General features: G+C 49.4%; 1 protein-coding gene and 1 pseudogene across 2 annotated transcripts; both read right to left on the bottom strand.

The window, feature by feature from the left end:
* Positions 1-9449: 9449 nt before the first annotated feature.
* Positions 9450-9577, bottom strand: LOC115872023 (annotated as a pseudogene).
* A 3641-nt stretch (positions 9578-13218) lies between these two features.
* MRPL11 (mitochondrial ribosomal protein L11) lies at positions 13219-15486 on the bottom strand. Of its 2 annotated transcripts, none has more exons than XM_004713557.2 (5): positions 15334-15486; positions 14924-15019; positions 14466-14559; positions 14219-14378; positions 13219-13502 (listed from the first exon to the last, which is right to left on the bottom strand). In XM_004713557.2, the coding sequence occupies exons 1-5, from the start codon at positions 15454-15456 to the stop codon at positions 13397-13399; spliced, it is 579 nt and encodes a 192-aa protein (XP_004713614.1). In that variant the 5' UTR covers positions 15457-15486; the 3' UTR covers positions 13219-13396. The 2 variants fall into 2 exon arrangements, with proteins under 2 accessions (XP_004713614.1, XP_045153253.1); XM_045297318.1 differs by having other exon boundaries at positions 13330-13502; positions 14215-14378.
* Between the last annotated feature and the right edge of the window lie 2123 nt (positions 15487-17609).

A 17609-nucleotide genomic window follows, 5' to 3' on the forward strand; every position in this document is an offset into this window, starting at 1 on the left:
AGTGTGGCTGCTCAACAAGAAGGTGAAGTAGAGCAGGAGTGTGTCCCACCTCCATGGAGAAGAGAGGAAGTTCCCAGAATCCTCAGGAGAAGGCCACGCCCACCAGGAGGCATCATCAGGCTATGACCCGATGGACAGGCTAGACTCCACCCGTTCACTATTAATACCCTCAAGTTGACATGGGATGATGTAACCACCACACAGCCCAACACGTAACCCCAAAACTCCCCCAAAGAACTGCCGTCAGGTGGATGCTAACTCGTAGCAACGTGATAGGACAAGGTAGAACTGCCCCTGCGAGTTTCTGAGGCAAACGGCCTCATCGTTCTCCCTGGGGTTGGAAGCACTTCCCTCCCCCATTAGCTGCCCCATTCTTAATCTGCTGCACTGCCAGGGCTCAATGATTTCTCCATCTTGATAATTCTAATTCAACACAGGTGTCATGCTCTTGTAAAACGTAGTAACAGGGAAAACTGCTGTGAGGTGCCGCCGAGTGATCAACTCATAGTGACCCGGAGGACAAGCTAGGAGTGGAATATATGGAATCCCCATGTCATCTTCACAACTGTTCCCAAGTCCAACTGCAGTCTGCATAAAAACATACAAATTATAAATGTTTAAGTATGTAATAGAAGAAACAAAACACTTCCTGGGTATTGGGGGGTGGCAGTTCTGAGTGCTGTGTGTGTGTGTGTGTGTGTGTGTGTGTGTGTGTTTTTCAGGAATGTGTGTTATTGGTTATTGCTGTTGAGAAGATGCATGCCAAAGACACACCAAGTTTCCCCGTGTACAGTGAACGCCTTTGATCATCCTCTTGGAGTTGTGCGGCCTGTCTCAGAGTAGCCCCTCCGTTCCCAATATTAACTCAGAGCCCCCTACCTACGGTTGGTTTCTAGCTTACCCTTTGAGTTGATCCCATAAAGATGGATCCTAAAGTGTGTATGCGTCTGAACCACAGTGCCCAGGGCTCTGGTACAACTTGGAGACAGAAAATGAGAAGAGCCAAAGTCGCCACCTGCTGGACATCCAAGTGTCTCCTTCAGTTCCTCTCACTGTGGCTCAGACTCAGAAACCAAACTCAAGGCCAGAGACGCCCTGGGGTTTGGGAGACAGCGTCTCAACTTCCTCCAGCGCCACCAGGACTTCTCCCATGACTCGAATCAGATGGGGAGGTCGAGGCCCGGGGAGAGGAGAGGGCTGGCCCAAGCAGTGTCCCTACAATCGGCGGCAGAAGCCAGACATCCTGAATCTCAACTGGTGCCATTCCCGTGAACCCAGGTTTGCTGCCCTGGAGACAGGAGGGCTCAGGCTTGGGGGTCAGAAAGATGTCTCACGGGTTGGTTGTGCCACTTCCTGTTTTCTTTTTCCATGTGACAAATGTTTATGACACCTGCATATGCCGGGATCTGTGCTGGGTGCTGGGGTCCCAGAATTGAGTAAGACACAGAGAGGTCCCTGTGCTCACAAGAGCTGCCATGTGCTGCTGCTGGAGGATTCACCATGACACCTCGTGTCCTGCCCAGTGCTTCATGCTGTGACCATCAAAGATTACCAGGTACACGAGAAGCAGGACACGGATAAGAACTGGCCCCCCAAACCCAACGTGCACAGATATTGCTTCTTGGTCAGCTGCTGGCTTTCAGACAGGCTGCTTTTCATGTGGGCGGAAAGGAAGGACAAACTCAAGAGTATCCGAAGCGGACATGCAGCAGTGAGAGTGAGCAAGCGGACTAGAGAGAGAACGGGTGGAATCTTTAGAAAGGAAAACTGCTAACACGGAAATGGAAACCTCAGTAAGAGAACGAAAAATCAAAAAAGCCACTAAGCTAGAGCCAGTGTCTGTGTGTGTGTGTGTGTGTACCAGAGTGCTAAAGAATGTGCTGAGTAGCTTGTTCACACTTTGCCTGAAGACCAGCTGCCTGTGACGTGAACATAGTGTGTGTCAGCTACAAGAGGTCCGGTTTGCCTGAAAGGACACAGTTCCAATGCTCATTCTCCGTGTTGGTTCTTTAAGCATCTTGAAGGAAAACCAACAAAGGAGAACTAGCGTTTGAAGAAAGAAGTGCTGCGAAACCCTGCCGCTGCGGTGTCAGTGTGTCCGGAGCAGTGGCAATCCCTTAGTTATGTTCTCTTGTTTCTTTGTGATACAATGTTTCCATGGTGATGAAGAAATTGCACAATCCATATTGCTGATGGCATCCGGGGCCATCGAGTCAGGGTGACTGGATGGGGCGGAATAGAACTTGCCTGTAGGGTTTTCTCGGCTATAAGCTTTACAGGAGTGTATCAACAGGGCTTTTCTTCCGTGGAGTCGCTGGTGAGTTTGAACCACCAGCCTTTTGGTTAGCAGGCAGATGTTGTGACTTTGTGCCGCCAGAGCGCCTTAAAGACATGAGAGCCGCGGAAGCAGTACAAACTCGATGAGCTGCCATCCCAAGAGAAGAGCCCTGCTTGTGTGAGCTGACCACCAGCAGCCATTTGTTTCCCTGGAGGGGTTGCTGATGCTGGAGGGTGGGGGTGGGGAGCGGTTCTCCAGGATGGAGGGAATGATCCCAGGTGGGAACAAGGAACCGTGGAAGAAATTCAAAACACTAGAAAGGGTAACTATGTGGGTAAAGTGAAAAGAACATTAGCTGCCTCAACCAGTACCGCATCCCAGTTGTATCCGCTCACCAGACTTAGCCAATTTGTTTGCTTATATGAAGGGTGATGCGTCAGGATCCGCAGACGGTCTTCACAGCCTTCCATGTGCGCTGACACAAGCTTGCTTGCTGAAAGTGAGGAGGGCTTGAAGCCCTTGCTGAGGAAGATGGAGGATTTCAGATTACAAAGCGATGTGAAGAAAACCAAAATCCGCACAACTGGACTAATAGGGAACGTCATGATGAGTGGAGAAAAGGCTGACGTTGTCAAGGACTTTGTCTTGCTGGCATCCAATCCACACTCAAGGAAGCAGCAGTCAAGAGGTCAAACGACATGTTGCATGGGATCAATTTGATGCGCAAGACTTCTTTAAAGTGTTGAAAAGCAAAGATGCTCCTTTGAAGACTAAGCTGTGCCGGACCAAAGCTGTGGATTTTTCCGCTGTTCATATGCGCGGGAAAGTTGGGCAGGGGATAAGAGAGACCAAGGAAGAAGTGATGCATTTGAGTCATAGTGCTGGCAAGAATCTTGACCGTACCATGGACTGTCCAGAGACAAAGTCTGTCTTGAAAGAAGTGCAGCTGGAATACTCCTTAGAAGCAAAGGTGGCAAGAGTTCATCTCACATCCTTGGGATGTGTTATCAGAAGAGACCAGGCCCTGGGAAAAGACATCATGCTTAGGCAGAGAAAAAGAGGAAAGCTTCAACCAGATGGATGGGCACAGGGGCTGCAATCATGGGCTCAGGAACGATGGTGACGGTGGCACAGGACCGGTGGCACAGGACCACGCGGTGCTTCATTCTGTTGTGCAGGGGCTTGCTATGCATCTGAACCAGCCCAAATGCACCTACAGTAGAACCCTGGACCTCAATGCTAATCCGTTCTAGAAGGGTGTCAAGATGTGATGCAGTTGATCTGAGCTGCTCCCTCGGGTTTTCAAGACTGTAAGTCTTTCCAGGAACTTTATAGGAACAGACAGTCTCACCTTTTCCCCAGGGAGCAGCTGGTGGGTTTGAACCGCTGACTTTTCGGTTAGCAGCCTAACAGAGGACCCACCATGCCACCCAGGCTTGTGTCATGACTTGTTCAACATTCATCTGCTTTGGGCCTGGGTCCACCGCATTGTCTACTTCATCCTCAGCAGTGTTACCAAGCACCCAGCCCTGGGCCGTGCGGAAGCGTCCCTTAGAAACGTTGCTCAAATCACATGCATCATAGGGTTGTTTGTAAAGCAGCCAACTGTTGACATGCATGACAGCCTTCTCTTAAGACAGAATACAGAACAGTCATGAAACTTTCAGAGAAAGTGAATGGAAAAATATTTCTAAGTAGTTACCAAGTTGCAAGTGAAATACAACATGGCTGCATGTGGGTGTTGTTGCTGTTAGGTGCCGTGGAGTCTGTCCTGACCCACAGCGACCCCGTGTGCAACAGAAGGAAACACTGTCCTCTCTGATTTCAACTGTGCAATTGTTCCCTTGCATGAGCCCATTGTGCAGCCACGGTGTCCATCTATCTCCCTGAGAGCCTTCCTCTTTTCCCTGCCCCTCTACTTTACCAAGGAGTTCTGGTGATGCGGTGGTGACCCATTGGGCTGCAGTCCGAAACGTCAGCACTGTGAAACCATCAACTGTAAGAGGGGGCTTTCTACTCCCATAAAGAGTTACAATTTCAGAAACCCGCAGGGGCAGTTCTACCCAGTCCTATAGGGTCACTACGCGTGCGTCGGCATTGACACCATGGCAGTGAGCTTTTCTCTACTTTACTGTGTTAGGCAGAGTTCCCTAGCAAATCAAAACCAGGAAGCTTATGATTATTTATAGATAGATAGTTTATAATGATTATTTATAGATAGATAGTTTATACAGCAAGAAGGAATATAACGGCTAATTAGTCCACATAGTACAGAGGGCTCCGTTCAACTCACTTTCCTGGAACAGTTAATATACTAAAGGTCCTTCAACTCAATCAGGCTGCTGTCCAAGGTCAAGGAAGCAGAGATCAGAGTCTGCCCTCAGGCAAGACAGGTAGAGTTGGCCTGCAGACAGCAGAGTGGGGCAGCAACAGTCAGTAATGAGGGAGCTTAGCAAAGCAGACCCCAATGGGGTCTTGAGCTCTAGGGATGTACTCACATCTACACGAGGACTCGAGGGAGCTACACAATCCAGGGGTTGGTGGCACAATCCACAGGGAGTGCAGGACACCATCGAGGCAAAGAACTAGCTCAAGCAACAGCATGCTGGTCCGATCACCAGGGACAAAAAGAGAAGGGGGCCAGCCTCGGAAAGCCATTTGTCTCTTTGCCCTCCAATCAGCTGCGACCTGATTAAACTCTGTCCACGTGTTTCTATGGAAGTCTAGTTGGCACAATAAACCACAATAAACAATAAACCAAACATGATGTCCTTCTCCAAGACAAACTTTGCCAGCCTTGCCCGCAAAGAGTACTCTGGCTGTACTTCTTCCAAGATAAAGTTGTTTGTCCTTCAGCAGTCCATGGGACATTCAGTAGTCTTCTCCAGCACCACAATTCAAATACATCCATTCTTCGTTGATCTTCCTAATGTCCAAATTCCAATTACATAGGAGGGGATTGAGAATACCATGGCTTGAGTTAGACACATCTCAGTCCTCAAAGTAACATCCTTGCTTTTCAATATTCTGAAAGGTCTGGGGATAAGACCTCCATGATGAATGGAAAAAAGGTTGAAGTTGTCAAGGATGTTGTCTTACTTGGATCCACCATCGATGTTCATGGAAGCAGCAGTCAAGAGATCGAAAGATATTGAATGTTACTTTGAGGACTAAGGTGCACCTGACCCAAGCCATGCTGTTCTCCATTGCATCACACGCATGTGGAAGTTGAACATTAAGTAAGGAAGGCCATAAAAGGATCAATACATTTGTATTGTGCTGGAGAACCATATTGAAAGCACCACGGATGGCTGAAAGGACAAACTGATTTGTATCGGAAGAAGTAAGGTCAGAGTGCTACTTAGAGGTGAGGACGGCAAGACTTTGTCTTCCATACTTTGGACATGTTGTCAGGAGAGACCTGCCCCTGGAGAAGGATGTCATGTTTGGTAAAGTGGGGGTGGTGAAATAGAGGAAGGCTCTTGACCAGATGGATTGACACAGTAGCTGCATCAATGGGCTGAGGCGTATGAACAATTATGAGGATGGCACAGGACCCTGTTTCGTTCTGTTGTGCAAAAGGGTCACTATGGGTCAGAGCCAGCTTGATGGTACCTAACAACAACAACAACAATAAAGAGGTATTGTGTAGCAGATTTACCCAACGCAACACATCCTTTGAGCTCTTGACTATTGCTTCCACGAGCATTGATTGTGGATCAACGCAAGACAAAATCCTTGACAACTTCAACCTTTTCTCCACTGATCATGATGGTACCCATTGGTCCAGTTGTAAGGATTGGAGTCTTCTTTACATTGGTTTGGAATTCCGACTGAAAACTGCAATCCTTGATCTTCATCAGCATACAGATTGAATAAATATGGTGAGCGGATACAACCTTGTCACCCATTTTCCAGATTTTAAGCCATGCAATGTTCACACAACTGCCTCTTGATCCATGTGCAAGTTCTGCAGGAGCACAATTGGGTGTTCCGGAATCCCCCTCTTCTCCAGGTCATCCGTAGTCTGTTATGATCCGCACAGTCAAATGCCTTGGCATAGTCAATAAAACACAAGTAAGCAGCTTTCTGGTATTCTCTGGTTTCAGCCAAGATCCATCTGTTATCAGCAATGATATCCCTTGTTCCACATCCTCTTCTGAGTCTGGCCTGAACCCCTGAGGGAGCTCCCTGTCAAGGTATGGCTGCCACCATTGTCAGATGATCTTTGGCAAACGTTTACCTGTGATATCAATGACATTGTTCTGTAATTTGAGCATTCTATTGGGTCACTTTTCTTTGGGATGGGGACAAATATGGCTCTCTTTCAGTCACTTGGCCAACTAGCTGTTTTCCAAATTTCCTGGTGTAGACAAGAGAGTGCTTCCAGTGCTTCATCAGCTTGTTAAACCATTTCGATTGGTATTCCATCAATTCCCGGAGCCTTCAGTGCAGCTTGAACTTCTTCCTTTAGCACCACTGGTTCTTACTTGCATGCTAACTCCGGAAATGGAGGAGTGTCAACTGGTGCTTTCTTGTTCAGTGACTGTGTATTCTTTCCATCTTCTTTCGATGGTTCCTTCACCCTTCAGTATTTCGTCTACAGAACCTGTCGATGTTGTAACTCAAGGCTTGAATGATCTCTTCAGTCCAGTTGGAAATGTAAGGGTGCTCTTCCTTTTTGGTTTTCTCACTCTGGGTCTTTGCTCATTTCCCTATAATATTTCGCTTGTCTTCTCAGACTCCCGATCAAATTTTCTATCCAACTCTTTGACTTCATCATTTCACCCATCTGCGTTTGCTACTCTACAATTAAGAGCAAGTCAGTCTTCTGACATTGTATGTTGACCTTTGCTTTCTATTTAATGACCTATTGCTTTCTTCATGAATGATGGTCTCGATGTTCTCCCACAGCTCACCAGGTCTCCTGTCATTAGTGCTCAATGTGCCAAATCTGTTCTTGGTGTGTTCTCAAAATTGGTGAACTTGTTTTAACCTTCAGCTTTAACCTGACCTTCCACATGAACAATTGGTGGTCTGTCTGTTCCACAGTCAGATGTCGGCCCTTGGCCTGGTTTTAGCGGCTGATATCGAGCTTCTCCGTCTTCTTTTCTCACAGATGTAGTCAATATGATTTCTGTATATTCCATCTGGAGAAGTTCATGTATATAATCATCATTTGTGTTCCTTTTAAAAAAGGTATCTTTTATGAACAAGTCATTTGTCTTGAAAAATCCTGTCATGCGATCTCTGGCGTAATTTCTATCACCAAGGTCTGATTTTCCAACTACTGTTCCTTCCTCTTTGTTTCTAACTTTTGCATTCCAATCACCAATAGTATCGATGCATCAAGAGATCGTTGTACGAACAGAACGAGGGAGTACCGCGTGGCTTAAAATCAGGAAAAGTGTGCAACAGGGTGGTAGCCTCTCACCATATGTGTTCAATTTGTAGGCTGAGCAAACCATTCTGTGAAGAAAGATACCGCATCAGGATCGGAGGCAGGCTTATTAACAGCTAAGGATATGCAGCTGACACTACCTTGCTGCTGAAAGCAAGGAGGATTTGAAGCACTTGCTGATGAAGAGCGAGGATTGCAGCCTTCGTCGGTATGTGAAGGTTGGACATGGAATGAGGAAGATCAAAGAATTGACGCATGGGATTGCGGTGCTGGAGAAGACGATGGGAAGCATCGCCGATGCTAAAAGGCCAAGCAAATCTGTCTTGGAAGAAGCATGGCCAGCACGCGCCTTAGAGACAAGAACGGAGAGACTTCATCCACTATACTTTGGACGTGTCAGGAGAGACCAGTCCCTGGAGAACATCATGCTTGCTAACGTGGAGGGGAAGCAAAGAGAAGGACCTCAAGGAGATGAACTGGTCCAGCGGCCGCAACAGTGGAGTCAAGCATAAAAGAATTGTGAGTACAGAGCAGGACCTGGTGGTGTTTGGTTCTACTGTGCAGAGCGGCCCCGGGGTGAGAGCCAGCTCAATGGCTGGTGCTAACAACAATTTTGATCGCATGTCTGATCAATTTCCAACCAAAGTCACGGGCGGAACGCTTCAACTTCTACACCACTGACTTTTGTGATAGGTGCATACATGTGAATAATAATTGTATTGATTGGATTTCCTTGAAGGAGGTAAAATATAATCCTTTCATAGATGTAATTTTTCATAGGAAAATCCTATCATGTGATCTCCAGCTTAATTTCGATCGCCGAGGTCATGTTTTCCAACTAGCGTTGGACTTCAAGATTTATTTTGAAATGTTCGTTTTGACAGGGAATGCCGCGCCAGTCCTCTTGATTGCTATTCCCGGCAGAGTAAAGGATATGATTTTCTGATTCAAAATAGCCAATCCCAGTCTATTTCAGCTCACTCATGTCTAGGATGTCAATCTTTATGCATTCCATTCCATTTTTGACAACTTCCAATTTTCCTAAAGTCAGGCCCAGCACATTCCAAGTTGTGATCATGAGCAGATTTTTGCAGCTGTGTCTCTTTACCTTGTGTTGAGCCCCTCAGCAAATGAAGGTCCTGAAGTCTCCACTCCCACAGGCCCTACCCCACTCACGTCACCTTGGTCGAGTCCCCGCAAGAAAGCAGCTCTTCCCCAGTCACATTTAAAAAAAATCATTTTATTGGGGGCTCATACGACCTCAGTCACATTTTAAGTACCCTTCGAACCAGGAGGTCTGCCCTGCCGCACTATCTCGGACAACGTCCTGTTTGCATTCATTCGGCCTTCAGTACCTGACAATGCTTCACAGAGACTCATGGCGTTTCCAACGGCTGCTTCCTCTAACGCAGGCAGTTGAGCCCTTCCTCATCGTCTGTTCTCAGTCGGAAGGCTCCGCTGAAGCCTCTTCATGTTGGGGGAGCCCTTTGAAGTGCCAGCGACATCGCTTCCAGCATCACAGTGACACACAAGCCACTGCAGCGCGACAAACTGACAGACGAGTGGTGGATATACAGAGTTAGGCTCCAATTTGTTTTGTTTATTGAAGTATGACAGATAAGCCCACACATGAAGCGTGGAAAAGAAACATCAAAATATCAGGAGTCGCACCTGAGTTGTGGGACTCCATGCGATTTCTTTTTTTTTTTTCTTCATCATTTTATTAGGGGCTCATACAACTCTTATCAAATTTCTATTTATTTTCTTTTTTTTTATGCAGTTGAGTTTCCCACATTTGGGGAAATCGCAGGGGTCAGCACATCCGGAGTGCAATGGATAAGCCTAGCCCTGGGAAAAACACCTTTGTGGTCATGGTATCTCCCCTGCCAGGTAAGTCTCAAATTTCTATTTCTTATAGGTGTTTTTCCATACTGTCCACATTTTCTCAGTGTAAAATTCTTAGGCCGTAACAAGACCGAAGGGCTAATGTAACTGAGTTATACTCCAGGTGAATAATATTGACTATACCGCAAACTGGCAGAAGAATGAATACATTTGTCTTGGAAGTACTGCTAGAATGCTCCTGCATGCCTCCTGTTACCAAGTCCAAAGCACACATCTCCCGATGCCAGTCCTTGAATAAGGACATCATGCTTGGTAGACAGTCCCCAAATAAGAGGCAGGCCTCGGACAAGATGGACTGATGTGACAGCAGCAATGGGTTGTAAGGATGGTGTAGGACCAGGATGCTGCGAATCGGACTAGACCTGACAGCACTAACTGACAGGACTTAACAGGAATTTCTGGGAGGTACCATTGGTTCAATGCTTGACCACTGACCAAAAGGTTGGCAATTCGAACCCACCTAGAGGTTACTCAGGAGCCCTGAAGGTGTAGTGGTTACATGTTGGGTTGCTATGCCCAACGTCAGCAGTTTGAAACTACCAGCTGCTTCCCAGGACAGGAAAGGCTTCCCAGTCCTGTAAAGAGTTGCAGTCTCAGAAACCCACAGGGGCAATTCTGCCCTGTCCTATAGGGTCACTGAGTCCGGATTGACTCGATGGCAGTGAGTTTGGCTTGGATTGTAGAGGTGTCTTAGATGACAGGACCGGTAATTCACTTCAGAAGGTCACAGCTTGGAAATGTCAATGAGGTAGAGTTCTATTCTGTAATCTTGGTCAAGTGGACACCCCAAGTCAACTGGGGCAGTGGGTAAGCGTAAATATATATACATAATTTGTGGTGCCTACAGCTACACCTTGAACTTTCAATATTTAGATGTCGCTTGTCCTGTTTTATGTAATCGTATCTAGGTGATTGGCTAACCCTAGAAGACTGCTCTATGTGCATGGGTACAGATAAGAGGTGGAAACACAGGGAATCCAGGACAGATAATGCCCTCAGGACCAATATTGAGAGTAGCCATACCAGGAAAGTAAGGGGAAGGTGGGGGGAGAAAGGAGGAACTTATCCCAATGATCTACCTATAACCCCGTCCCTGGGGGATGGACAACAGAAAAGTGGGTAAAGGGAGACATTGATCAGTGTAAGACATGAAAAATAATAATAATTTATACATTATCAAGGGTTCATGAGGGAGGGCAGGTGGGAGAGGGAGGGGAAAAAATGAGAAGCTGATACCAAGGGCTCAAGTAGAAAGAAAATATTTTGAAAATGATGATGGCAACAAATGTTCAAATGTGCTTGATACAATGGATGGATGGTGATAAGAGTTTTATGAGGTCACAATAAAATGATTTTTTTTAAAAAGAAACAAGAAAAAAAAATTCTTTCAGATAACAATCCAGGTTGAAAAGTATGTCCCGTTTCTAAAACTCCAGGTCTTACCACGTCTGCCTCTGTGGTTATCTTTGTAAGGCTCTTATTTAAGCTTGGATCGTGTCTGAGCACATAACCCTCTCCTAAGAGTTATGTACTGATACAATTATTATGTACTGATACAATTAACCAATCAGAAAAATTTGTTCTACGTTCCTGATGAAACTCTAGGTACCCAAACCTAGTGTGCTCACGTTGATGATTATAGAGATTATACAAATCCAACCTGTGGCACTCAAGTTGATTCCAACTCAGGGAGCCTGTAGGAGCGAACAGAACCCCGGAGGGTCCCCAAGGCTATACATCGTTAAGGAAGCAGATTGCCACACCCTTCTCCAGGAGGAAGGCTAGTGGGTTTGAACGATGGACCTTTCGGTTAGCAGCCAGTGGCTTTTAACCAGTGTGCCACCAAAAGCAAGCCAAACATGCTGACATCTCGTTGATTCTGACTCACAGCGAGTCCAGAGGACGGAGCAGAACTGCTTGTGGGTATCCAAGACAATTATTCCTTACAGGAACAGAAAGCCTCATTTTTCTCCTTTGGAGCACCTGGTGGTTTTGAACCACTGGCCTTGAGATTCACAGCCCAATACGAACCCACTATGCCACCAGGGCTCTGTACTGTACATACAATTTTAAGAGGTTATGCCACTAGGCCCTAAAGTTCTGTGCAAAATTTCCCAAACTCCCGTCAAGTCAATTCCACCTTACGGGGACCCTATAGCACTGGGTAGAACTGCTCGTGGGTTTCTGAGGCTGTAGATCTTTACGGGAGCAGAAAACATCATCTTTCTCCCTTAAGTGGCTGGAGGATTTGAACTGCAGACTTTGCAGTTAGGCTGGGCTAGCTGCTCAACTTGGCCTACAATTCCATTCGGACTCCCTGAAAAAAATCTAAGTACCCTGAAAACCTTAACTAATCGGATCACAGATTTACTTGGTAAGGATCTGTTGCCCGTCCCCTCGACCTGCAGCATGATCTGCCAATGGCATCCTGAGCTGTTATTTCTGACAGCCTGTAACAGATGCTCCCTAAGTGACTCTGGGTCTTCCCCCACTCCTTTTCTCTTCCCTAAAGACAAGAATCCCAGGGCTCTGAATAATGGGGTCTCCCAGGAACATGTTACTTTGAGGACTGACGTGAGCCTGACCCAAGCCATGGTGTGTTTTCAATGGCCTCCTATGGATGTGACAGTTGGCTATCGAATAAGGAAGATCGAAGAAAAAGTCAGTGCATTTGAATGATGGTGCCGGTGAACAATAGTAAAAGTCCCACGGACTGCCAAAGGACCAAACAAATCTGTCTGGGAAGAAGTACGGCCAGAACACTTCTTAGAAGCAAGGGTACCTGGATTTCGGCACCAAGAACAAACACACAAAAGCAGCAAGGGGAGCAAGACTGTCTCACATACTTTGGACATGTCGCAGGAGGGCAGTCGCAGGAGGACATCAAGCGTGCTCAGGCAGACAGGGATGGAAAGGAGGAAGGCCTTCGCTGAGATGGACTGACACAGTGGCTGCAATAATGGGCTCACACACAGGAACAGTCTCTATCAGCAGGAACCTACTCGATGGCACTTACAGGGACATGAATCCTGGGACTCTGGCTAATGGCCTCCCTGCCTTGGACAGGTCTACGCGGACCTTGCTTCTTCTAGGGTTTGTAACCTTGAGCCCCACAATCATTCACGTTCAGCCAACATCTGACTCAGGGGCAGGTTCAGCTTAGTAGAGGGGACCCTGTTTGGGCTGGGACCAGACCATCTGCGCCTGTCTCCAACCTTTCAGACCAAAGCAGCCCCAGGGGTCTGGGAGTGTTGTCTAGTCACCATGCCTAGGCCTGAGATCCCCAGGGGGCCTGTTTCTGTTGAGCCAGCAAAGTCCTCAAGGAATAAGAAGTATTTCTGGTGGAAGAAGCCATGCCGGCTGCTTCTGTACATCTAATCCCCTGCACGCATGCTGCACCAAGCGCTGTGTGGTCTCTTGCCTCTGGGGAGGGAGACAGCAGTGGGATTAGAACGGGGAGATTTGGGCTCCCTTCCTACCTCAGAACCTACAGGAACTGCTTCACACCTCAGTCTATGCCACTGAGAAGCATGAGGTCCTCCTTCCAGGGCCAGCTCACGCCCTCATGCCCGTCCAGGTCGGCTACCATCAGTAGCAGACCCCTTCCCCTAGGGGTCCAGAGACACAGGCCATGTGGGTGACAAAGGACATTTATTTAGGCTAGGTCCCTCGATCCATCCACGGGTGTAGAAATGCATATTTAAAGCCAGGGGACTCGTAGTCAGGACCACCCTCCCTCCTGATCCTTGGCACGGCTTTTCCTCCAGCCCCCTGCTCAGTGGCTCCCTTCCAAGTGTGGGGATCCGGTGGGATCACTTCTTGGCAGCTTCTTCCTGGGCTGCCAAGTCGGCCTCTTTCTGAGCAGCCAGGAACACAGCTCGCTCCTTCTGAAAAGCTGCCAGCTCCTCTGAACTGAGGCTGCAGGGGCAGAAAAACAGAGGGTACGTGAATGACTGGCCGCTGCTGGGGACCCGCAGGAGCCCCGTTACTTCCTGGAATCCAGTCTGCCCAGCCCTCTTTCCCTCCCTCATTTCCTTGCTCACTCGATCCCCAGGCCAGGCAGGCCAGGCAAGTCGATCTTTTGATGCTGGTCAGTGCTGAGACAAAAGGACAAATGCTTCCGAACAGGTCTGTTTGCCTGGTCTCCTTCACACCCCCATCTCCCACTCGGCCCTGACCCTACACCTGCATCACGCTGAACTTCCTTGGCCTTCCGTTCTCCCCTGGGATCTTTGCTTCCTGGGACATAGGACTCCAGTCCTTGAGCTGGCTGGATCTTCTCCCTTCCCAGGTCTTTGCTTAGATGTTACTTGTCCCACAAAGCCCTCGCTGGCACACCGGCAACCTCAGGCCCCCTCCTCTCCTCCCATGACACCTGTACTGCCTTTGCAGCGACCAAGAGGCTGTCTAACACTGCATGACGGCTCTGCCACATGCCCCTACCCTTGGGCTGGGAGCTCATAATGATGAGGACCCAATAAGGCTGCCTTGTTCCTGGCTGTATCCAAAACCCAGAATGCCTACCACAGAGCAGACACCTAGGGAATAGATCCAAGTGAATGAGCGAAATTCAGAGGCTGCCTTTCACACTCTCGTGGGCCTGTCCGCTTTGCCTGCCTCCCCAGGACACTCACTCCTTCACCACTCGGATGCCCAGGGAACGCGCAGAGCCGATTATGGAACGGACCACCGAGGAAAGGGGCACGTTCTGCAGGGCGAAGGCGTCATCCTGGGCTTTGACTTGGGCGATCTCATACACGTGCTTCAAGGTCACCAGCCCTGCCACCTCTTTGCCTGGGAGGAGAGCACACACAGCCCTTCAGGAGTCACGGAGTCCTTTCGAGAACTCCCAGAATCCTGCGCGCCCACCCTGGCCCTCACCTGTGTTCCGGGCCCCCTTCTCAATCCCAGCAGCCGCTTTCAGAAAGTAGGAAACAGTGGGTTGGCCAATCTTGAACTCAAATGTCCGGTCAGGCTTCAGAGAAAAAAAAGAAGTATGAGTCTACTTCTTTCTGCTTACTCAAGCGTAGGAAACACCTAACTTCCAGTCCCTACCCCACGTTCCCTGGATTCAATGCTCCCCCTGGGGTTGCTCTAAGAGAGGACAGAGCCTTAGGGGAAATCCATCTGCAGCAAGTGCTCCTGCCACCTCTATCCCAGCCCAACTCCGCTCTACAAACCCCAGGAGCAAAGAACAGCAACACGAATGGCAGGGAGGGCCCTGAATTGAGGGTGGTCCAGGCTCCACCGTGTAAGTGGGGGAGACGACCCAGGAACACAAGGAGCCTGGCCCCCTCCGTTGACCAGCTGCAGCCCCAAGAAGGGAAGCGACGCTGCACCTTCACAAAAATCTTGGTGGGCAGAGGAATGCCCTCTTTGAGGTCTTTGGTCTTCTCGTTGAACTCCTTGCAGAACTGGTTGATGGAAACGCCTCGCTGCGAGGGAAGCACACGGGGGCCGTGTGGGAGACGGGCTTCCTACCACCCACGTCCCTTCCCTCCTCGGCCTGCGGGCCACGGCGCCCCCCCCGGCTCAGATCCAGCCGCCACTTTGCGTGTCCGGTGATGGCCCGCGCCATCCCGCTGGATGCTCCCAACAGCCCGTGAAAGCGGGGCGCGGCCGGAGGTCAAGCCCGGGAGCAAAGGGCGTCGCGCTGAAGCAGAGCCGAGGTTCCGGCGGGGTCTCCGTGGCCCCAGGGCCCGCGCCCTCCTCCCGGAGCCTCCCGCGCCGAGTCCAGCGGCGGTCCAACCTGACCCAGGATGGGGCCCAGTGGGGGCCCGGCCATGGCCTGGCCCGCGCGCACGATGGTCCGGATCACGCCGCCGGGCTCCGGCTTCCGCAGGCCCCGAGCGGCCCGGCTCAGCTTCGACATGACGCGCGGTGGCTGTCCTCAACCCGACTCCTCACGGCCGGAGGAGGAGCGCCCCTCTGGGCGCCGCCATCTTGGGTCAGAGGTCAAGGGTCCTCATGGGGTCCTCACTCCGGCTTCGCCCAACTGTCTTCCGCTGGCTACGAGTAAGACAGGAAAGACGAGGAACGCTTTTAGCTGCTGTAAAGTGGATCCCGCCACTGGGGAACAAGAACGACAACGTGGCGGTCGGCCTCTATAAATATACTCTCTGATTACTCCCTGTCATCAAGCTGATCGGGAACCTGTTGGAGTTAGAATCAACTCTGTGGAAACAAGTTTAGTCTGGTTTGGTTTCAGCTAGACTAGAGGAAGGCTCCGAACGGCCCCACGACCCACTTTTCTCCAGGAGCGCGCACAGGCAGTGCCTTGGACAGCTAAGGGGGGGGGCCTTGGTGCCGCAGTGCATTGTGGGCGTGGTAGTTTTGGCGGCGCCGCACCTCGCTATCGAAGACGAGGCTGTCCCTTTCCGTATAGATTTCGTTTCGAGAACGTTATGGAGCGGTTTTCCGCCATCTGGTACCTTACCTGCTGGTGGCGCAGTGGTTAAGCGCTGGTCTGCTAGTTTTTAGGTTCGGGGTTTTAAACCCAGTTGCCGCGAGAGAAAGATGACCATAAAGAGCTACAGTCCCTGAAACTCACAGAGCCTGTCTATGGCCCCTCACGTAGGGTCGCTGTGAGCCGGCATCTCCATAGCCACGAGTTTACTTTGCTTTTGTTTTTTAACTGAGTCGCGGGAGCACAGCAGTGGGGCTTTAGCAAGTCCTGGGTTTGGGCCCCCTGCGCTGGACATAACGATAGCCCTTCCGTCTGAGATGAGCCAGTTACTGAGTGCCGCCCAGTGCATACCCACCCGCAGACCCCACGTTGGAACAGGGTTTCCCACGACTTTCTCCCACACAGCCCCGGGATGAAATCGAACTGCACCTTTACAGTGAGCAGTCTAGCACCCAAACAACAAAACGTACGGTCTCATCTTCCTCCTGTGACGCAGCTGGTGGGTTCGAACTGCTGTCAGTGTGTAAGGCACCATGCCACCAGGCTCCCGTATGTATCGCCAGGGCTCCAAATAGGAGCTTCGAGATTGTAAGGCACCGTGCAGTCAGTGCTTTTATGACACCCATTGTACAAATGGGGAAGTTGAGGTTCCCAAAACTCCAAGCTCACTGCCATGGAGTTGATTCCGATTCATGGCGACCTATAGGGACCTATAGGGACAGGATAGAACTGCCCCTGTGGGTTTCGGAGGCTAACTTTTCAAAATTATTATTATTAATAAATCATCCGATTGGGGGCTCTTACAGCTCTTAGAACAACCCATACATCAATTGTATTAAACACATTTGTACATAGGTTGCCATCATCATTTTTTCAAAACATTGTCTTTCTGCTTGAGCCCTTGGTATCAGCTCCTCTTTTTTTCCCCTCCCTCACCCTCCCACCCTTATGGACCCCTGATAAATTATTATTATGTTCATATCTTACACTGTCCATGGGGAGGTGAGTTAGTTAATTGTGCCAACCTGACCGATAATCACATGTGGGGCTAATTGAAAGGCTGAGGGATAAATGGGTGGTGAACCTCGCCTTTCTAGTTCTTGGGTCTCTTGCTTTGTGATGGTCGCACCAGGGTGCAGCTGCCTTAGCAGTTCCCTGCTTCAGCTTGCAAGATTGACTTCCTACAAAACATCCCCAAGGAGAAGCCGCATGGATCTATCCCGATGCAGCCCTGGGTGCTGGAGCAGCCTTGTGGAGACCCCTGCTAGTGCTGAGATGCTTATTCGTTCACTAACTCAGCTTTCCTCCTGCAGTTGGCGTCATTGCCTCTGTTTTGTGAGGTGGAGGACTTTGTGGACTGGTGTTGGGTTAATGGGTTAATTTTGGACTTGTGGGCTTGGGCAGCATTGGGTTGGGATGTTTTCGTGATGCACACTTTCTTTACATAAAACTCTCTTATACATGAGTTGCTGTGGATTTGTTTCTCTAAAGTACCTAGACTGATACAGGAGGACAAGGAGGTGTTATACTCCCCATTTCTCCCTTACAGGAACTAGTGGTCTTGAACTGCTGACCTTGTGGTTTGTGGCCCAAGGCATAACCACTAGGCCACCAGGGCC

Source organism: Echinops telfairi, unplaced genomic scaffold, assembly GCF_000313985.2.
Source record: "Echinops telfairi isolate 266 unplaced genomic scaffold, ASM31398v2 ScPeMD7_7417;HRSCAF=8455, whole genome shotgun sequence".
NCBI lineage: Eukaryota > Metazoa > Chordata > Mammalia > Afrosoricida > Tenrecidae > Echinops > Echinops telfairi.